The following is a 23088-nucleotide window of genomic DNA, read 5'->3' as shown; positions in this document are numbered from 1 at the left end:
AGTAAAATTACAAAGCTCTCCTACCAAGTTCTTCATTTTAATGTAAACATCTCAACATTTATTTTAATTTATCTTCACTGTTGTCTAATGTTTTGAAGAATTCCATTTTTCAGCCAGTTAGGCTTTTTAAAAAAGCTATAAGCATTGTCATTCTTAATAATGTTTTTGGTCTCAGTCTAGATTGTTTTGTGATCCCTGATCCCTTGGGTTTAATGGTGCAAAGCTGCTCTTTATTTGGTCTGTAAATTCTGCACAACACTTTAATCTGGGAGCAATCGGATTAAACATCATTGTACTTGGATTAAAATCCACACACGCTGCAGAAACTGTTTGCTTTGGGGGGAGTGTCCACATGCCCTTCCAGAACCTTCTGAGAGGACAGGGAGACACTAACACCCTCTCCCCAAAACCTCTTAAAATGGTGGGGGGGGGAGTAAAATAACTTATCTGGCCACCATTCCTCCTTCTCCGGAACTCTCCTGGCATGTAGAAATGACATGCCAGGAGAAGGGGGCAAAAGCTATTTTCCTCCTCCTGGTACATCATTTCTACGCACCAGAAAAAGGAGATTTGCAGCTGGGTAAGTTATTTTACTTGCCTTTTACTTTGCTTTTAGAAAGACCCAGGTCTTTCCAGTATCAGGTTAATTCAGCACAAAGCAGAGTTTTTCTTGCTTTGTGCCAAATGCATTCACTTTTACGTGGGATGTTGTTTGGGTGCCCATGTAAAAATGTGGGTGCTCACACTTTTAAGGGGCTGTCTGGATGCACCCTTTGTTCCATGTCCACCAGCAAGGCCAACAACCAAGAACTTAAAGCACAGTGAGAGAGGGGAGGTGGGCAGGTTTTGTATGAGTCCACAGATGACCACTCAAAGAACCACAGTTACAAGAGAACAACCTGCTTTTCTTCTTGGTGCTTTCTTGTCTCTGGGATATTGCTAAAAAGACACACCTGGTGACTATGCTCACAATGGCTGAAGTACAGCCAACAAAAACACAGCAAAGCCCTTGGCCTGAATACCAAGTGGCTGAGCCCAAGTATCTGCTTAACAGATCAGTGTTTCCTTGCTTAAAGCCATTACTCCCTGAAGAGAGATGAGCACATCATCTCTTGGAGTGCAACACAATAGATTATACTTTTGGGAGTATAGGCTCTTAATGGTGTTTAGTCTCTGGACAGTATTATTCTGAGTTTTCCTGACATACACAAAACCCTTTACTACATTAAGCTATGCATTCAAAAAGAATGTTTTTGTTTCTGTATATTTTTAAAATCATAACCCCCTTTCCCATAAAAAAATAAGCTTGTCTTTTGATTCTATTTATAAGAGTATATTTGTTTTGCTTTTATTCAGTTCATAACAAGACACCACTCCAAATAATTACACAGTCAAAAAAATATGTTATCTCAATTTTTAGGTCTGTTCATGGCATTATTTGAGGCGCTAGTTCAGAAAAGGACACTGGATAGACTGCATCAACTTTAGTTTCTTGGATGTGGTTATCATTATTTTCTATGGGCAAGCAGACTGGTATATGGCATATGTTCCATATCTCAAAAATCTAGAGTTAATATTGGAAAAGTAGTGCCATTTTTGGAATCAGCAGGTCAAACATACCCAGAAACAGGTCTAACATTTGAAGCACCAAAATGTGTGTTGCCCAGTCATCTAAGTAATCACCCCAATATAGAGTTCTTTTAAGTGGTGAAACGGATAAGTAGAACTGTAACACATGTATACAAAAGTTGTTTACATATTCAATCCATTATTACTGTCTTGTAAATTGTAAGCATTGATCTTCTAGATATAAACTTGTTTGCTTTTTTGTACTTACTTTTTTGTGACAAGGAGCAAAAACCCATCTGTTCAAGAGTTCCATACAATACGTACAATTATCTTCTGTACAATTTCTTACAAGTCTTCTTGTTGTTACATCAATTGACTTCTCAATTTGCCAGCTCTTTATGAAAGCTTCAATGTGTTCCATATTCGTGATCACTGTTCTGTTCTGCATTTTCAAGTCATCAACTGGATCCCCATTACAGACACCTTAATGTCAACAAATAAATTCAAGTCATTAAATATGCTAGGCCCCTTCTACACTGCCATATAATCCAGATTATCAAATCAGGGAATCCACATTATCTGCCTTGAACTGAATTATATGAATCTACACTTCCATATAATCTGGATTTTATATAGCAGATCTGGATTTTATATAGCAGTGTAACAGTGGCACTAGACAGAAAGGCAGAAATTATCCTCTGAAACTTCTGTTTGAGAGACAATCACTATCTTCTTATTCTTATTAGCCCTTTTTCTTGAATTCTATAACTTTTGATATGTAAGGATAAAAAGAATAAAGTGTCTGATGTTCTAAGAAACTACTGCCAGTCACAGTAAAATACTGTGGTGGATGGGACATTACTCTGACACAATATCAGGCAGCTGCAAACATCCTGCACTGAAAAGTATACATTCATGAACTCTTTAGACATGCTTTTTCAAAATAGGATCAGTGTAGGGTTATAACTATAGGGTTATAATTATAGTAATAATTATTATTCTTACCACAGAGTCCTTCTGCTTTGGTAGATATATTCGAGTGAAAGCCATACTGGATATCTATAATGCCTGTAACATGGGCCCATTTAATATTGATACCAGCTGGCGTATTGATTACATACATAGCACCTGTGTCTTGAATGCATAAGCCATTTTTCGAGAAGGGCAAAGACTGAATCATTGCATCCACAACAACCTAAAATAAGGTTTAAAAAACACCTGTATTACTGAGTTTTGATATCATGCACATGAGGACCAGAAGTGGTAGTGTTCCTCTTTAGGGACTCTTTGCAACATATTGAACGACAAAGGCATGACTGCTTTTTTAAAAACAAGGTAGCATATTAAGTTCCCTTTACCAAGTTCTGTTTTCTAAAGTAATGTGACTTGCAGGGAGGTCTCTTTTGCTGAGAAGCTGGTTTATATTCAAAGTGAAATAAGATTGGCACAAAAAATAAAGTAGAATTGCAAATTTTAAATAGCTAAGTGCAATATTTAGGACTTTCTGGGCAACAATAAATATAGCTTGAATTCAAAAGTTAGAACTGTCCTATTGCTGTACTTCTCTAAAAGCTATTATTAATACAAAGCATCAAGTATACATAGCAATGGCTTGGATCTATCAGAGTCTTTCCACAACCAAAACTGGGAACAACTGATTTTCCCTTTTGCTCCTGTAAAAGAATGCATACACATTCATATACCCAAGAAGTTAAAATGTCACAACCATAGAAATTAGTGCTATTTATGTGTAAGTATTTTAGGAGCAGAAAGCTCAACATTGTTCATCTCCCCATTTCTGGTTCCTATTGATAAACCAAGGAGCGATAAAAGGAATCTTCCTTCAAATTAATTAATCCCAAAATATTTCAGAGTTATTTGTCTATGTCTCCAATTTCATTTTTAGTAGAAACGTTCTACAGCTTATGTTTTATTAACATGCAACTCACCTTTCTTGCTAAACGATTGATAAGTACTGTATATAACAGTGTTGTTACATTGAGTTTCTTAAAACAGAGACCTGAAGCACTTCCAGGCAGAGCCTTGAATTAAAAAGATAGAAAACATTTTTGGAATGGTCATAATGTAGTCACCACAAATTGTACGGATTGTTTAAAATTATATTAAAATTATATAAAATATTAATAAATAATAATATTCTTGGAAAAATACTCACTAGTTTTCTTATGGAATTAGCACTCTGAAAAATAGTTTTAAAAGTGGGTTAGAATTCCAGTTGCAAACAGTGGCATAATTCCAGAAATACTATAAATACTGCTACTTATAATTCAATATAAAGTCTTTTGCACAAGTAAACTTAATTAATGAATGTAAATAAATATTGCTGCAAAACAGATTACTTCACTGATTGTACTAAAAGCCCTCCAGCTGCATGCATACTTGGAATGAGCCCCATGTTTTGTACTTATTTCATGAGATTGTACAATTTTTTGTCGCATCAGAAGCAAATTGAAAACATACTGCAAGTCGCTTCTGGTGTGAGAGAATCTGCCATCTACAAAGACATTACCCAGGGGGTGCCCAGATGTATTACCATCCTGCTGGGAGGCTTCTCTCATGTCCCCACATGGAAAGCTAGGGCTGACAGACGGGAGCTCACTCTGTCTCATGGATTCGAACCGCCAACCTTCAGGTCAGCAGTTCAACCAACACAAGAGTTTAACCCATTGCTCCACCACGCCCCTTTATTGTACAATTAATGTTGAGTATTTATGCAATTTGCATTTTAAATACCAAAGCTTTGCTTTTTAATCTGCTGTCAAAATTCCTCCAAAATCACAGACACTAGCTTTATGGATTCCATATCAATTGTAAAACATAATTGAGGCATTTTATTTTATTATCAGCACTGAAATATGAACACTCTCTATAAAGTTATTGTCTTAATCTAAGACCCATAATATTGTATAATGCCACACAAGTTTCCTACCTGATTAGTGGGACACTTTTCAATATGAGCCACAATAATTTCCGTGGGTAACTTGACCAAAATATAAGAGGCTACTTTATACAGTGCAAGGTTATTTCCATCAAATGTAATAATGCTCAATTCAGAAAGGACAGAGCACTGACCTAGGAAAGAGCTGATAGTTAATGATATCATCATTAAACATAACAATACAGGTGTTTGTATTAAATCCAGGAACCATTATATTAGCAATAAGTCTTATTTGGGATATATAATGCGTACTTCTTATATTAAAATGTGAACATTTCACTGAACAGAGAAATAATAAAGACTACTTTCCAGCAGCAAACATAGTTATATTAACAATGCAATCCTATGCCTGTTCAAAATGGAATTAAGTCCCACTTTTTTCAATGGTAATTATTCCCAAGAAATTTCACATAGATTTGCAATTACTTGTAGAAGAAGAATGGGTAGCTGCAATGATGATGAATGAATAGACATGAATGGTCATCTCAGGGTTCACTTTTCCCTGTAGTGGCACACTTGTGACTGATATTCACAAATTCCAATTCCAGATAAGAGAACTTACTGAATACTTATTCCCACAAAGACAAAAAAAACAAAAACCCGGCACTCTCAAAATTAAATGTGATACAGGTTATTACAAATACTATTGCTTCTGATTAGTCCATGGAATTGATACCTATCTTTGCCCCTGACTCTATGGGTTTCTTATAATCCCATCATTCCAAATTATAAAAAGTTGTATACATATTTCATAATTTTCAGACATTTATGTAATCTATGCAAAGACTTACAAGGACATTCCCATTCTGGACAGCAGCTGTCACTGTTAATTTGAACTGGCATCCCTCGAAAACCACAGTTTGGTTTCTCTACATTTCTATGACAGTTCCTTGAAAGGTTGTAGAGCATCCATCCCATATTAATGCACACATACTGAGAACATTGGTCTACTGGATCAAGATACCGTGGCTGTTCCATGGCAAAGAGAAAGAGAAAAGCTGGTGTCATTAAAATCATTATTTTATTTTTTTGAGCACAGTTTCATCATTACTTCAAATGGATTGTGTGATTTTAATAATTGATGTAACGGTTTTTAGATGTTTTAATTCTCTGGTTTTAATGTAGATGTTTACCAATTGTATGTTATTTTAAGGCATTGAATTGTTGCCGATATGTGAGGCTGCTCTGAGTCCCCCTCCGGGTTGAGAAGGGCAGGGTACAAATTTGGCAAATAAATAAATACATTTTGATTACTGGATGTGCTAGTAAACCTGTTATAGATAATATGATTGAAGTGCAAGCAAATAACCTTAATAAAAATAATAATAAATAACATAGTTTGTCTCAGTGAGGATTATAACTAAACAAAGTAAAGAGTGCAGATATGCAGGAATTATTTGGAAAGAACTGGCCACTGAAGCAACAGAACTGCAGAATGTGTATAAAGACAGAGACATTTCAAGAAGTAAAAAATGCAAAGAGGAAAAAAGACCAGAATAAAATTAAAATACTAATTAGAATAAACAGCAAAACAGATAAGTAGGCAAATCTGCTCTCACCGTGCATTCTGGATATGTTGCAGACATAAAGGAATGAACCATTGTGCCAAAGGAAGCAAATTCTGCACTTTCTGTTGTCATTACTCCCATTTCCACCTGTGATGGTTGTGTTCCCAGAGACACTGCAGAAGAGTGTGATGAATCTGTTATTGTGACATTTGGTATGCTGGTAATCCTTTTTTGCTGTGGTTCAGTTACACTGTAGTAAGGTCTAACTGATTTTGGTGGAGGAACTGATTTTGGTGGAGACCAATCAGATACAGTTATATCTGTCACATCTGAGAGAGAGACTGTTTTCACAGGCACTGTGCTGCCTTCACCTATAGATGGAGTCACCTGAATTGGGAGTGGTGATGGTTCTTCTGTGCTTGCACTTGCCTGTATTTTTGAGGTTTGGTTACGTGCTAGAGCATGAATAGTTTCTGCAGCAGAAGTTGCATTTTGAAGTTCAGAGGTCTCTGTCATACTCGGTTCTACCCCGCCTGAGGTAGTTACTACTTCTATTTTAATGGGCGTTGTTCTGAAGGCTTCTGCGGAAGGTCTGGATGTAATCAAGGTAATATTTGGAACATATATAGTTGTTTGAAAGGTAGCAGGAATTGGGACTGATGCAGCATCTGTGTGAACTTTGAAACTGGCAGAAGAGAATTCTGTAACTTGTGGATCTTTGGGAGGCTCTATTGTGCCCACAGATGAAAGCAGTAAACTAACTGAGGGGCTAAGTGAATACTTTTCAGTAACAGCCTCCAGAATTGATGTAATATTTGAAAGTGCACCCACCGTAAATGCTGGCTGTTTTGCTGGCTCTGCAAACTGAGTACTGAATGTACTTTGTAATGAAGTCAATGTTCTATGATCCATTGGAGTAGTCATCAAACTTGTAGCTACCCAAGATGGCATAACTACTTCTGAGACCTTCAAAGGAGTTAAAGATGTAGCATGTATTGTGGAAACATCCACACTTGATGCCAACAAAGGATCCGCTGAAGGCAATGCTGCAAGATATGAATCTGGGCTTCTTGAGGTAGTTTTATCACCAAGTGATACCACTGGCATCTGTATTGGAGTGATAGTTGGTATCAGACCAGGAGTGGTACCAGTTTGGGGAATTACTGATGAACGTTCAGAATGAGGTGCTGAAACAGAGATCTGGGGAACAGAAGACTGTGTTAACACTGGGAATGAAACCAATGGGCTTGTAAAAGATGACGTTCCTGGAAACTCTGCAGAAGCAGTAAATGTACCTACACTGTGAACTAAAGATGAAGTTTTTAATTCTGTGTTTGGGACAAGCATATCCATACTGGCTGTGGAAGTTGTTTGTAATATATCATATGGCCTTTTTATAGGTGAAATGGAAATATAACTAGACAAAGTCCTGGTCTCAACAAATTCCGATGTACTTGTAGAAGTAATTGGCACTGGAGATGAATCTGAATGGAGTGCAGGTTTACTTTCTGTTGAAACTATACTTGACAAAAATGGTTTGGAAGCTTGAGGAACACTTGGAAGAGAATCTGTGAAGGGTTCTATATGAAAACGTTTTGAGGCAATGGTAACTTCCCCAGTTGCTTTAGAGCTCAGAGATGTAATTGGAGGCCGCACTAATGTAGACATTGCATGTGTGACATTCAAACCCAATGAAGATAGTATTGTTGTAGGTCTTTGAGTAGCAACTGAAGATGATATTCCACTATGTATATCTGAAGTTATAGAAAAATGTTTTGTAGTTAAGAGAACTTTAGGGGTTAGAAGTGTTTCAGTTTCTGTCTTTAAATCAGGTTGAATTGTCATTACATATGAAGGTGAGGTACTATGCAGAGATCTTGTAGCAACAGTAGGTCTAGAAGTAAAAAAGGGAACTGAAGACACAGTTGTGGGAGATGGAGACAAAAAGGATTTACTTTTTGAAGTCACAGTAAATGCATGTGTTAATGGTGAATGTGTAAACAATATGGGGCTTGGAAGAGATTGTTGTTCAGTTAATAAGGATTGTGTTGCTACACCTATTGACACTTGGGAAGGACTTGTGGAAAGATTTCTGGTCATTAAGGTGCTTTTAGGTATTTCAGTAGAGGCAAAACCTTGTTCAACAGTTAATGTAGCTAGTGTGGCAGAAGTGGCTGTGGATCCTAATGGTTTTGTGGATGTGGTTGTTAGAAGAAAGGCTGTCAATGGTGTCATAGCTGTAGTTTCAGACGGCAATGGTATAACAAAAGTGGGACTTGTACTGTAGGATGTTGTTTTAACATTAGTTGTTGAGATTCTTGAACTAGTTGGGGGAGTTGATGGGGATGAAGATCCAAATAAAGCAGATGGTGTACTGAAGTTGTCAGATAAAGCTGTACTTGCATGAGATGCTGTTGAATAAAAACCTAGAAGCATTTGCTCTTTAGTCGTTACTTTTTCAGTTGTTTTGGTAGTCAGGTTAATATATGTTAGTTCAACCCCTTCAGTAACAAATTGTGGAGGCACTTGAGAAAATGTTTCTATTGTGTCTACTAGTTGAGTACTTAGTAAGGTAGGCTTTGTCCCCGATGATTCTGTAGATTTCACAGGTATGCCTGCAAAAAAAAGAGATTGATAAGCAACAGCATAAACAACAATCCATAGCTGTTTCTTCCAGTCTGGTTCTCTTTAGATGTGTTCGCATCAGGAAGGATTCTTCACAATAAAGTCAGGGAGGAGAGAGAGTAGCTATGTCAAGCTCCACAGCTAGGAAGAAAGTGTCATGACAACTGCCTGCATAGCCCCTTGTACATGATGAAAGTATGTCTAGTAACTGGATATTCTGCACATAATTTCTACTTCCCCAAAGGATATATGGGTTAAAACCAAATTTGATCCTTGCTAGACCAGAATTATTAGCAGAGAAACTAATTTTTGTTATTACAAAATTATATGTGTACAAGCAGTAACAAGATCTGTAAAGAAAGTTGGGTCTACCAATTCACTTCATCAACAAACATTGGGGTAATATTTTGAAAAATGTGGAACCAGTGCATGTCAAAAATAAAACAAAGATTTTTACATATACAGTTTGTACTTTCGATGTTTAAATTACTAGAGAAATTATTTGTATCTTTACTCAGAGGTTTCATTTAGATTGGTGGGATTTAATTTTTGGTGCTGCATAAAATAACTACCTGAACTACTTGTATTGGAAGGGTATTAGTCAAAAGAAGTGGAGCATACAGTATGCAAAACATTGCAGTATAGAGTGCTCATTTTCAATGTTGTCGACAATCAGTCACATGCTTTTGCAGGATATTCCATCCTGCTTTCTTTTTCTCTCCACACTTGCCCTCAACTACGCTAATTCCACTGTCTTGCCGGCCAGTCTATTTGGGATTTTAGCTGGTGACCTTTAGCTTCTGTGATTTTTTTCCTGTGAAAATCTTCACTGCTTCTGAAAACCATAGGTATGGTGACATCCCAGTTCTTATCAGGAGTAGCACTGGGTCTACTATTAATTTACATTATTTTCCATTGTCAGAAAATTCAGTTTTATAAAAAAGCAGTTTTCAGAACCATAGCAATCTAATTTGCATTAAAGCCTACAGTCATTATGAAGAGTGCAATCTCATATGTTTTTATGTTCAGAAATAAATCCCACTGTAATAAATAAGGCTCAAGGCATATTCCCATCTAGCTAAGTACCATGTTAAGCAAGAACAAGTAAGTCAATATTGAAGCTGTGCTGAATTCAAAACCTTCTCAGATTAAAGATGCTGGCAATTACTTATCTTAGCCTTTGCCCTTGCATCAGCATATGGTCTGTGTCTCATGGATGAAAGAGGTTTGAATTTGGAATGATGAGGCTCCACCCGCCCCTCCCTCCTTCTCTAACTTTTCCAGGGCTTTTCTGCTAGCAAACTCTAATCAACTTTACTAGAAGACTGATCCATTAGTACATCTGTAATATCAAGTGCTACAGACCAGGGTTCTATAGCAAAAGCATTTATCCTGGTAGGCAAGTGTTATGCTTGAAGGCTAATATTTCTTCCTCTAATGTGCCCATTGAATTAAATGGCTGCCTAATTCCCCATGCCATCATGTCCCATCCTGCACAACTCCAACCTCCATATGCTATAAACAGCAAGTTTCTACACTCTCTTTCCAGCCCATGTAATGTCAGGTAGGGAAGTAGGGATACAAATAGGAAAAAAAAACCCTTCCCGGGTCTCTAATCTTCATGCACATTTCATAGCCCCTTTCCTGCTCGGTCCAAAGCCAACATTACAGACATTCACCCAGCTGAGATCACTCACCCATGACTTCTACACAGAACTGCTGCTGGGAAATAGCAGGAAGCGTCCATCCCTCTCCTCAAATATTCACTAGGATCCACCCACACTCTTGCTTTTACTAACCAGAAAGAATGTGTTAGATTACAGTGTGTATATGCAAACACAGCACCTTTTATTAAAAGAAGCCAATATGACTGTAACATGGAATTATATTGTTGATAACCAATGTATACGATATTACTGCAGTAATCTAGGAAGAATATATAGGGATACTTACAGTCTTCTGGATAAACACATTTAAGTGTGATTTCATCAAGAATCATATCTTTAGGGCAATATGGTAAGCATCCTTCAACACTACAAATAAAGTTCGGAGAGAAAATACACTATAATTATTTTACTGCTTTTTTAAAAATCTGATGTTTCCATGGCTGTAAACAACACAGAATTCAAATTGCAGATGGAATAAATACTGTAAATAAATAAATATTTGTATTTATAAAATGTAGATGAAATCTGATCTTTTTTTATACTTACATTTTATTCTTTAAAATCTTTTTACATTACTGTATATTTCCAAAATATAACATATGTTTGAGAAAATGCAAAATGTAGACCAATGTATCTTATGCCCATCCCTTTACTGCATCTATGCTGCTTCAAGGATGCAGGAGAGCCTTTTATATATTTGCGGCTACATTTTCTACAGTCGCTTCCTACTGGCCATTATGCGTGCAGCATATAGGAACTGAAGCTAAGGTATTCCTACCCTAGCTCTACACAATGGGATCCTATTTCCATTACAGGAATTATAAACTGTATTACATTATAATTAACAATAATCCAGCTTTAAAAAAAATGCCATTAGGTCTCCCCATAAGAGTAATGGACTAAATAAGTTAAGAGCTTACTACATTACTATAGGAGGGCGACTAAAATGATTAAGGGTCTGGAGAACAAGCCCTATGAGGAGCGGCTTAAAGAGCTGGGCATGTTTAGCCTGCAGAAGAGAAGGCTGAGAGGAGACATGATAGCCATGTACAAATACGTGAGGGGAAGTCATAGGCAGGAGGGAGCAAGCTTGTTTTCTGCTGCCCTGCAGACTAGGACACGGAACAATGGCTTCAAACTACAGGAAAGGAGATTCCACCTGAACATCAGGAAGAACTTCCTCACTGTGAGAGCTGTTCGGCAGTGGCACTCTCTCCCCCAGACTGTGGTGGAGGCTCCTTCTTTGGAAGCTTTTAAGCAGAGGCTGGATGGCCATCTGTCAGGGGTGCTTTGAATGCGATTTCCTGCTTCTTAGCAGGGGGTTGGACTAGATGGCCCATGAGGTCTCTTCCAACTCTACTATTCTATGATTCTATGATTCTATGATTCTATACAAAATAACAAAGTCTACTCACGGTGGAAGAAATGTACATGCCATTCCTTCAGGATCACTGCAGGTTTTAACACAAGGACTCGTGCAAGGCTCATATCTCCATTCACACATCCTCCTGTAAGGAACTGCTGCACGCAGTTCTAAGAAACATCAAAAACATATTTTAAAAGTGACGCTGTTAATACCACACATATCGTGTTGAGATTGTCACAACTGGCAGTAAATTCACCTCACTGTTAGGGAATCGTCCCCATTTCCAACCTTTTGTGTTATATTCGGCCACATGGCTGTAGCTTATTATCTTCCCCCATCATGCATGCGGACATACATATTTTCTGTTAAGTGTGGGAGCACTAATACTGATATTCTGACTTACTGACTTACACATGCACCTCTCTTTTTTTTTTATTATATCTGGGAAATTATATCCTGGAAGAAATAATCATTTCCTACCAACCAGTTCTGCCCATTACTAACTCCTTCCCACAATTACACATTCAAGCAATGCCACCTGAAGCAATGCTACATGTAAAAAATCCAGATTCTCTATAAAACTGTGAAATAGAAGACAAGGCGCTTTGAATCAGATTAAAATCTGCATTTCAAGCAAATCATCAAGAACTTTGTGTCTCAGAATTGCATTGCCTATGAGCAAAAGTGAGCACACATTTTTCTACAATGTAGAGAAGCCTCAGTCACAAAGACATGCAAATAGGAAGGGAACTCTTCATCTCAGATGTTACACCATGAAGGTCCTTTTGAGATCTCAAAGGAAAAAAGGCAGTGTATGGCTACACTTGGATGGTTGTAAACAACACCATACTGTTACTATAATGTGGTAAATGGTATATCAGTATCATGTCTCAGATTAAAGTCCAAAAACGGCATTTCAAGCAACAACCCATCAAGAACTCCATGTGACAGGATCACATTGACTCATCCTGCCTAGTTATCATGTATTACTCACCCTCTATACTGAAGCTGCTGGCACGTTTAAATTCTTCGGAATTGTCATACTTTGCCACTTTGACAGCAGAGATGGTGAGTATAATGAAGAAACCTTTCTTGCGATGTAGTTCGAATGCACTGTAACCTGGGATCCAAAGACCTTGGTGATGAAAGAAAGTTGCTCTTCTACGAAACGCTGAGCTTGCAACCCACTGTTCTAAGGAAACACTTCTGTCATCATGAACAAATAGGAAATAGTTTGGTCTTTCAGCAGATTCAAGTGAAACCAGAGAAGGAGCTGCAACAAATAAATCCATAGCAATAAACAGTAAGCATCAACTACCCAAACCTAAGTGTTGAATATGATACTCTTCAACTAAAAGCCTATTTATTTATAAACCAATCCTTGTAAGATTATACTAAAATATATTAGCAATATTTAAAAGGGTTCAATTCCATCATAATTATTCTTGTAGCTTACAAATTATTATTTTTACATACTGGGGAAAGATCCTAACACCTGAGTTTATAATCAAGCATTTAAACAAATCAGAAGATTAGAAAGAATGGGAAACTTCTGAGGTTCTGGGTGTCTTTTCATCCTCATCTAGACTTTGTGAGCATTACCCTCCTCTCTCCAATTTCCCCAAAATGTCAATAGAAACAAAATAAATCCTAAAATCTTAAGGCTATTCTAAATGGGATGAGAGGTCATGGAAGAGACACAAGGTAGATCCAGTCTAAAATGTCTATGGCTTGCTTGTTTGCAACGGGTACAGACAGAAGATATAGTGACAGCTGGAGCTCAGGACTTTGTAAAAAAAAAAATTAAAAACCAAATCTCCCCACCCTTTTAGTTGTAAAAAAATCTCTTTTATAACATTACCAGACTTATTCATATTTTGGAAACTGTTATTAAAGCATTCTCTGGTATAGAAAAGCTAGTATTTTTCTTCCTAAATCTTAAAACAGGTTTGTTCATACTAAATGCTAAATTCTGAAGATAAAACTTACATAGTATCTTGTCTTTCACAAGTCCAGGAGTTAACATAAAATTAAAATAGACACTTCCACTGATACTGATTCTTGGCAAAGGAAAGATCTTCTTGCTAGTGATATTGACTCCTATCACAGTGTCATTCTGACCATAGCTGGCCAAAATATATGGTCCTTCTCCAAGCCCTGGAAAGAGAAATGACAGTCAAATGTTAAATAGAAATAAGAAAAGCAAACTAGAAAAAAAAGCACTTACCACAGTACAGCCTTTTAGTGCAAGTGAGGTATAGATTTCTAACTCTGGAAGAATAAGTAAAATGGAAGATCTACCGAAGCATTTACTATGACTAGATCAGAACCAAGATCCTTCCCTAATATTACATATTAAATGGCAAGCACGTCCTGTTCAGCAGTGATTGCCTTAATTCTATTTTCCTCCTTGTAGGGTTATCCTATTACATTGCTTGAAAATCGTAACAGGAGAGGATTTGTTATTATGGATGAACAGTCATTAACTATGCCCAAAAAAAATCTCAATTTTAGTTTCTGTTCTAAAGGGAAATAACAATTTAACATTTTTCTTTTGTAAAAAATGTACTATTTTCCGTTTTTAATTGAATAAAATTAGAGGAAATTAGTAATTAAAGCCTCCTTTTTTCATACATGCACACACGTTTGGGAAGAGAAACACTACAAAAAGGGATGGTATCTGAGAGGCAATTAATCTCTGTTCATTCACTCAAAGCACAATTGAATAATTAGAATTTTGGTTTTTTATATAGATGAGACTGTGTCTGCCTTTTGTTACAAAAATCACCACAACCATGAAAGTATAATAGAGAGTGTACTATAATAATCCCTCTACCTTTGCAACTTGAGTTTTCTGTGTTTCATTATTGACAGATTTGATTTAAATGATCTTTCTAGAAATCTTGAGCTCCTCCAGTGTGACTATGGACAACTTCCTCCAGTTGTGCTGGATAACCAAGAAACTTCTAGAGAGAATACTTCTCTAGGAATCTCTAGATGGTCAAATGCAATTCTGTGGTCATTTTCCAGCACAAGTTGACCATAGAGTCAGGAAAAAAATTGCAATGTCATGGGTTTTGTTTGTTTTTTTACTTTCATAGGGGTCCTATGCCTGTAGCACAGAGAATGTGGAAGGTTGACTGTAGAATGGCCTAGGCTGGCAGTAATATTATCTCCTTATTTGTTTGTTATTTAATATGACTATACTGTTCAACATGACAATGCCCTTAGGGTTGTTTACACAAAACACGAAGAAGCAAAGGATGATAACTACAGAGGAAAGACTATGCTGGAAGCTACAAAGGTTCTGTGAGATATCATAATATTCACTTGTAGTGGGTTCTGCCTCTTCATTCCACCTCGAGCAACAAGGAGAGACGGGTAATACAATTATTATTATTATTATTATTATTATTATTATTATTATTATATCCAATTACAGTAGTCCCTTCACACACACATCAAAACACATATACAAACACTACCTGTGTTTTCTTGATGGTTTCTTCCAGTTTAAGTATCAGTGTATGAATCACTGTCCTCTATTATACTACATTTTGAACACTAGTTCTACCTGCAGTTTGTCAGTTGCCACTTGTCCATATTTGGTCCATTTCTGCCTCATAATTGAGACTTGATCAGCCCACTTCAAATTTTACCATGCTATTATTAGACTAACTGCCCCACTTAACATTTTCCTTGCAGCCTATCTTGGACTACAACTGTTTCTGGACACAATTGTATCACAAAATGTAATAGAAAGCAGAGCATTGGGGTGTTAGATTCTCTTAAAGTTGCTTTCTATACAAAATAATTATAATGTTGTTGTTGTATCTCAGATAGTGTTCCCATCATGTAAATAAGAGCATTTAAAAACATGTGTTAAGCAATTTCTAAATACGCATCTACTTCTTGAATAAGAAGGATCAGTACTTGGGAGACTGTTTGCATTTTATTAATCCATAAAATTACTACATACCTTGGTTGTAATAATCACAGTCATAAGCTAAAAGAAAAAAGGCACACTGTTAGAAGCCTCCAGAGCAAAATCTAACTGGAGAATTCATTATTAGCAATAGCTCAAAAGCAATTTCATAGGAAGTAAAATCTAGTTTACAAAAAGATGTCTTTCTATATCTTTTAATCAAAAGCCTCATTTTCTGGAATTATCTTAGTACAGTAGAGTCTCACTTATCCAACATAAATGGGCCGGCAGAACATTGAATAAGCGAATATGTTGGATAATAAGGAGGGGTTAAAGAAAAGCCTATTAAACATCAAATTAGGTTATGATTTTACAAATTAAGCACCAAATCATCATGTTTAACAACAAATTTGACAGAAAAAGTAGTTCAATACGCAGTAATGCTACGTAGTAATTACTGTATTTACGAATTTAGCACCAAAACATCACAATGTATTGAAAACATTGACTACAAAAACATTGACTACTAAAAGGCTGATTGCATTGGATAATCCAGAATGTTGGATAAGTGAGACTCTACTGTAGGTAAGGAATTCAGTGATTTGAAGTTTTATTGCCACCTTACATGTTTAAGATGGGCTTTTACTCACACTGTAAATGCAATAGAACAATCTTTCCAATTTCTTTTTAAATCACTGATACTTTTTCAAAGGTAATGCTATTACAAAGGTCAATTTAAGAACACTATAATTAAAATGAATGAAGAAAGAGAAAAAGATTTTTATCTCTCGGATAGCCTGAGAAAGTATAGACTGTGACATAAGATCTAGTTTTTAGAAATATAGATCATGATAGAACAGATTTTGTTTGGGGATGAAGGGCACCCCAAGACATTTTCATTGACTTAGGTCATTCTAGATTCCTCAGTTTATTTTGTATGCAAAAAAGAATGAATCCTCCAGTATTCAGCTTTCAATAGAGTGCACATACCACTGCACTACTTAACATGAATAAATATCTATTTTAAATAGCAGAAGCAAACTTCCATCAACTTTCAGGGACTTGGCTGGCAATGGGGAAATCTCAGAGACTTCCACTGTCAGAATTTTGGTATTCCAACATACTGAAATTGTCCACTCTAGCTATAGTTAAAATATCATATATCAGTGCTTATCAACATTAGCACTTCCAATCTCTGCAATTTAAGCAAACAGCTGAATAATCAACTTTCTCTGTACCAATGATGTTAATGGGCACGAATACCATACGTACGACAGAGAAATGGCGATCTCCAGTGAATCACTGCACCCTCCTGGCAGCACTTATGTGCATACGCTGCAATACTTGTACACAGACATTCGCAGTCTGCACCAAGATTACAATTGCACGTGTCAGTATGGCAGTTTTTGACAAATGATGTCACATCAATCTGAAAAATATGAAGTAGAGTCAATATTTCTGAATAGTGAGAGGACTAGATGAAACAAAATTGAAGTACAAAGTGTCAAAATACTTCAGGGAAACTTGGACAATTATTTCAACTTACTACAGGCTGAGAACCCCTTATCTGGAATTCTGAAATCCAGAATACTCCAAAATCATCCACATGGAAGGCTGAGATAGTAACACCTTCACTTTTTGATGGTTCAGTGTACACAAACTTGTTTCATGCACAAAATTGTTGAAAGTATTAAGTATAAAACTACCCACAGGCCAAATAAGTATGGTGGTTCTATGAAACATAAATGAATGTTGTGTTTCCATCTCCATGATATCACATTATATATATCCAAATACTCCAAAATCCCAAACACTTCTGGTCTCAATCATTTCAGATTAGTGATACTCAACCTGTGAGGTTTATATAAATACATGTGGAATATTATAATCTAGATAAATTCATCTATAATATGTAGTTATGGAATTATCTCCCCTATGACATACAATGTACAAGCAGGTGAAGCACAAAATTAAATCACAACAATGTATTAAAACAATAACCTGTTTGAACTTATTGAATTTAGATGCCAAAAGCTAATCTGAACAAATCTATGTTTGCCTCCCTGTAAAATATTGAAGATGATTTACCCAGGTTAAACAGAAGTATCAGGAAAGCCACAAACTCATAAAAGGCAATAAGGATTCTTTGTAACAATGGAAGCCAATGGAAAATGAGAAAGTAAAAAATAAAATATAGCATAAACTGTGGTAAAGCTAAATAAGTTGAAGACAAGGCATGTGAGGAAAGATGTTAAGTGGGAAATTACTAAAACCAAGACACCAGGAACAAGAAACCAATCATTATGGGATTAAAACATTGAACAAATACCCACATCTGTTTCCAGAATAAGAAGTGACCATTTCATTGTGCTACAATGCCTTGGAGTTGCAGTTGCATCAAATGTATATGTTATGATTCCTGGGTGTGCATGTAAATGTTCTTCAATTGACCTATGAATGTTAAATGCATAGAGCTGACCTTTTTGACTTCTCCCTTGAGAGTTTACAATAATAAACACTTCAGCAAAGCTAAACAATCATTACTTTCTCGCATTGGAAAGCAAATACTGCCACCTGCTGAAATAGCTAGTTCAACTATCAAATTCAGACAGAAATAATCTTAGCAGTAAATCTGCAAACTAGTATGATGACTGGGGATTTCTGTTAACCATGAACCAAAAAACATGAGTTTTCCGACCTCTGCTGCGTAGATAAATTGAACATGTTCTAACTATTTACACTAATAACACTACTACAGATATTTGGGTAGGTCAGTAATTGGTCTTGATGTAATGTCTTTGTGTGTATTGTCCTGGAAAGAGAGATTCACACATAGCAAATTCTACCAAAAAGTGCTACAATATATTAGACAAGCCTTGGCGAAAAAATGTACAATGTGCTTCAACAGTCTACGCATGATGACCCATATGTATCCACGTAAGTAGATTTTTATCACAGACACCAGAAAGAGCATGTGAACAAATGGCTTCCTTAATAAGCACCCAGATGAGCAATAGCTCATATCTAAGGTGAGCACTCAAACATTTGATAAATGCTTGCTCTTCATAGATGGTTTATGCATTATTAACTTACCACATTACGACAGGGGGCAAAAACATCACTGTACAATAAAGAGCATTCCTTTTTGGCATAAGGGAACTTGCTCTGATGGACTTCACACAGTTTTATGGTTTCATTGGGACTTGCACACTGATTGATATAAAAGCAAATACAACATTTATCAGTAGGTGTTATGATTTTCTCTTCATGGCATATGTCACTGAAAATACACACATGCCACATAAAGCTTCAGTGGAGACACCTTTTCCCCATGATAACTCTTTCAGGGGTGAATTTCCTTTCCCAGGGGTAGATTTCTCTCACTTCCTGTTGTCTCATCCCCGTTCTTAACTATGAGTACTTGAACCATTCATCCGCAAAACCTTGTACATAAACCTTAATCTAGACCGAGCTGAAGCCAGCAGAACTTATTCTTTAAATGCTTGCGCACACAGCCAGGTCTTCAATTTCTTTCTGAAACCCAAAAGGGATGGGGCCTGCTGAATGTCACTAGGGAGGAAATTCCACAGCTGAGGAGCCACCACTGAGAAGGCCCTGTCTCTCATCCCCACAAGCCACGCTTGCGAGGCAGGTGGGATCAAGAGCAGGCCCTCCCCAGATGATCGTAGAGTTCTCATAGGCTCATAGGAGGAGATACGTTCGGACAGGTAAGTTGGACCAGAACCATTTAGGGCTTTGTAGGCCAAGGCCAGCACTTTGAATTGGGCTCAGTAGCATATTGGCAGCCAGTGGAGCTGATGCAACAGAGGAGTGGTTTGCTCCCTGTATGCCGCTCTGGTTATAAGCCTGGCTGCCACCCGTTGTACTAATTGAAGCTTCCAGGCCATCTTCAAAGGCATCCCCACGTAGAGCACATTGCAGTAATCCAGGTGGGATGTAACCAGAGTGTGGACCACCGTGGCCAATTCAGACTTCCCAAGGTACAGGTGCAGTTGGCACACAAGTCTTAATTGTGCAAATGCTCCCCTGGCCACCGCCGAGACCTGGGGTTCCAGGCTCAGCGATGAGTCCAGGAGAACTCCCAGACTGTGAACCTGCGTCTTCAGGGGGAGTGTGACCCCATCCAACACAGGCTGTAACCCTATACCCTTTTTGGCCCTACGACTGACCAAGAGGACCTCTGTCTTGTCTGGATTCAATTTCAATTTGTTCACCCTCATCCAGTCTGACACAGTGGCCAGACACTGGTTCAGGACCTGAACAGCCTCCTTAAGAGTGACAGAGCTATATGTTAAACAACATGAGGGACAGTACTGAACCCTGTGGGACCCCACAAGTCAATGGTTGTGGGGCTGAGAAGGTGTCCCCCAGTGACACCATCTGGGAACGATCCTCCAGAAAGGACCGGAGCCACTGCAAAACAGTACCTTTGAGACCCATCCCGGCAAGGCACCCCAGAAGGATATCATGATCGACGGTATTGAAGGCCACTGAGAGGTCCAGCAGAACCAGCAGGGCCACACTTCCCCTGTCCAGTTCCCAGCGTAGATATACTAATGCGACCAAGGCTGTCTCAGTACCATGCCCCGGCCTGAAGCCAGACTGTGCCAGATCTAGAAAATCAGTGTCTACCAAGACACTGTTAAATCTCCCATATCTGACCATTCTCATCTGGAAGGACTCTCTTATACATAAATAGCTAGCATTTACGTTTGAATTTCTTCTGTTTCTGGTAATCTAGTTATACTATTTGTTGGATGTTATAGAGATGAAAACTTACATGTGTTAATGAAAAGAAAGATTAAGCATTAACTTCTGATGAATTTGTATCCCCTATACTTCCTTCCTTGCTTGCTTGTTTCACATTGTAGCTGCCAGAGTCATGGAAGCTGGTTACCTCTATATCACTGGGATGAGGAATCTACTTCAAGTTTTACTCCAAACTTTAAAGGAATTATCCTAGGTTCTGAGCCCTACACCAAAAATAGGTTCAGTGCCATTTTTCTTAGAGCAAAACTTGGCCTAGTGATGTAACAACATGGGAGACACCAGCCTCCACTGTTCATTTATTCTGGCTAACTACTTAGGAGGCTAATGCTCATCAATACAGTAAGACTGAGCAACTTCAGAAGGCCATTTTGGCACCTGTGGATCTTAGTGCAGGTCACCTTCCCCCTTACCCCCAAAAAAGTGGTACAGAGGCAACTGTAGGTGGAAGAAACCTATTTTTCTTTCTCCAGAATGGAATTGGATTTGAAAACAAGGTCTTCTGGGAACAGGGATCTTACGTCAAAGGAGAACCATTATTCTGGAAATTTGATGAACTACAGTTCTCCTCTCAGACAAGCAGTCCTGAGCACACCATTTGAGTCTACCAAAGTCTTTTTATTTTGCTTTTTTTAAAAAGATGTGAGTGATGCCTCCCAAATTCATACCCTGTTGCAAATTCACACTTCATTAATGTAGGAATGACCAGCTATGAATGGTAGGGGTTAAAAAGTAATTGAGAAAAATGTAAGAGAAACAAATATCTTTACTATCTAATTGATGAGCTTTAATAATTTAATGTTTTTGCTTTCTTAATACCAATGCTTATGCTCTAAAACTGGAAATAATATTCGGCCTGCTCCTATGCTTACCTGTCCTATTGCCCAGCTCTCTCCAAAAAGCTGAGCATTTTTTATTTCCATGTTGTTGGATGTAGTCAGATCATTTGAAGTGTATTTGTCAAAATTTCCACACAAGCCTGCCAATTTACCCTGAAATTATAATAGAATTATTTTACTGCTTGATTCATTCATTCATTGTGCTGTTCAATTTTAAATTATAAAGGCAAGTATCAGACTGATGACAAGCACAGTATGCATGTTTTTTAATAAATTAAAATAAAATAAAATAAAATCCAGCAGTAAATCTGCAGGTCTGACAAACTTCTATATGTCGTGTTGGTTTATGAACATACTAGCTATACAAAATAACTTCTGAAAGATTAAAATTAGATTACTGTAATGCAGTAATAGTCTTTTGAGACTAAATGTTGTTGTTGTTGTTGTTGTTTATTTGTTCAGTCGCTTCCGACTCTTTGTGCAGACTATATAGATAAGGTGTAATAAAGCAATCAGAGTGTTGTCAGATATGTGCTTTTGGGATCACATATCACCAGTCATGCACCAACAACACTGGCTCCAATCTCTTTTGAAGCTCAACTCAAGATACTGATATGGACATCTTATTTTATTTATAGGACTCCTTCCTAGGGAGGAATATATTACTACTGTTTTTAGAATTCTTTGCTTAAACCATACTGTTAACAGAAATGTAATACATAAAACATGCTGTTAACATAAATGGCCATAGCTGACATAAAATATTGGAAGTGGTTTTCCCATAATAAGACAGTAATAATCCCTATCCTACTGTGTATCTGGCTTCTCCTTTCCCTGCAGGAGGGTTTATATGTTCACCTATGGCAGTACATAAGAAAAGGATATGGAGCCACATCAGAGCAGAGGGGGTGTCCTAATTGGAATAGAGCTCTCCTGTCCACAAGGTATGGTCTGTGGAACACATTTCCTTCTACAAATACTCCATTTTTGTAAAATACAAGGTGCTCAATTTCATATAGATTTACCTTCCATTTAGCTCCCACTTTGATATGAATGGTTGTCTTCCTGTCCCATAGAACTGTGATCTCCTGCTCTGGAAAGTGTACTGCAGTATAAAACCCAGCCTTCCAAATCTGATATTTGGATTTGTTTTCAGGCTTCCCTGGCGTCCTCTGTGAAGAAATTGATATGAGGTCTGTAATATACAACAGATATCTAAACTTATATGTGCACTTAACTAACACTAAAGCAAGAGCTGAATGACTGATTAAAACAATAATTATTATTCAAAATTGAAGAGCTTTTTTAAAAAATTACAAAATCTATCAACTTTCTTCTTAGTGGAAGACAAGCTGTCTCTTTCAAACAACTACATTACTTCTGTCCTCCATATGGTTAGTTTGCCACATCACTGAAAACTAACATTGTATAGTTGTGATCAGAGACAAACAACATGAGAGTATAACCAATATGAAGTGCTGCAACAAAATGACCAGATTCAAAGGAAAAGTGAAAAGTACACCATTAGAATGTATACCTTTTTTAATTTTCAAGAAAAAAGTGTGTGTGTGTGTGTGTGTGTATATATATATATATATATATATAGATCAGTTGCATAAGAGAAGTCACATTTTCCTGCCACCAAAATATTAAAGCCACTCTAAACAAAATGTTGAGAATTATTCAATTTGAGATTTGGGAAGGGCAATCATTATGTTTCTCTTGACATTATTAACTATCTCTTAACATTATTAACCACTGTGTTTTTTGGGTGGGAAATTAATGGGAATGGATTCAAATTATTGGCTCTTGAGAAGTTTGGTCATGTGGTAATTATACAAA

At 37.2% G+C, this 23088-nt stretch overlaps 1 protein-coding gene across 1 annotated transcript in view; it reads right to left on the bottom strand.

The window, feature by feature from the left end:
- otogl (otogelin like) overlaps nt 1–23088 on the bottom strand; it is a 102569-nt gene that overhangs the window by 26608 nt on the left and 52873 nt on the right. Inside the window, exons 24-39 of the mRNA XM_062982742.1 lie at nt 22272–22418; nt 21280–21399; nt 18713–18829; nt 16892–17048; nt 15674–15700; nt 13684–13851; nt 12689–12967; nt 11744–11861; nt 10615–10694; nt 6088–8651; nt 5320–5497; nt 4520–4662; nt 3746–3769; nt 3519–3611; nt 2575–2764; nt 1838–2052 (exon numbers count right to left, since the gene is read on the bottom strand). Of these exons, the coding sequence (XP_062838812.1) occupies nt 1838–2052; nt 2575–2764; nt 3519–3611; nt 3746–3769; nt 4520–4662; nt 5320–5497; nt 6088–8651; nt 10615–10694; nt 11744–11861; nt 12689–12967; nt 13684–13851; nt 15674–15700; nt 16892–17048; nt 18713–18829; nt 21280–21399; nt 22272–22418 (4620 nt within the window). The remainder of the gene's footprint in view (nt 1–1837; nt 2053–2574; nt 2765–3518; nt 3612–3745; nt 3770–4519; nt 4663–5319; nt 5498–6087; nt 8652–10614; nt 10695–11743; nt 11862–12688; nt 12968–13683; nt 13852–15673; nt 15701–16891; nt 17049–18712; nt 18830–21279; nt 21400–22271; nt 22419–23088) is intronic.

Source organism: Anolis carolinensis, chromosome 5, assembly GCF_035594765.1.
Source record: "Anolis carolinensis isolate JA03-04 chromosome 5, rAnoCar3.1.pri, whole genome shotgun sequence".
Taxonomy (NCBI): domain Eukaryota; kingdom Metazoa; phylum Chordata; class Lepidosauria; order Squamata; family Dactyloidae; genus Anolis; species Anolis carolinensis.
This window is presented reverse-complemented; position numbering and strand designations above follow the sequence as displayed.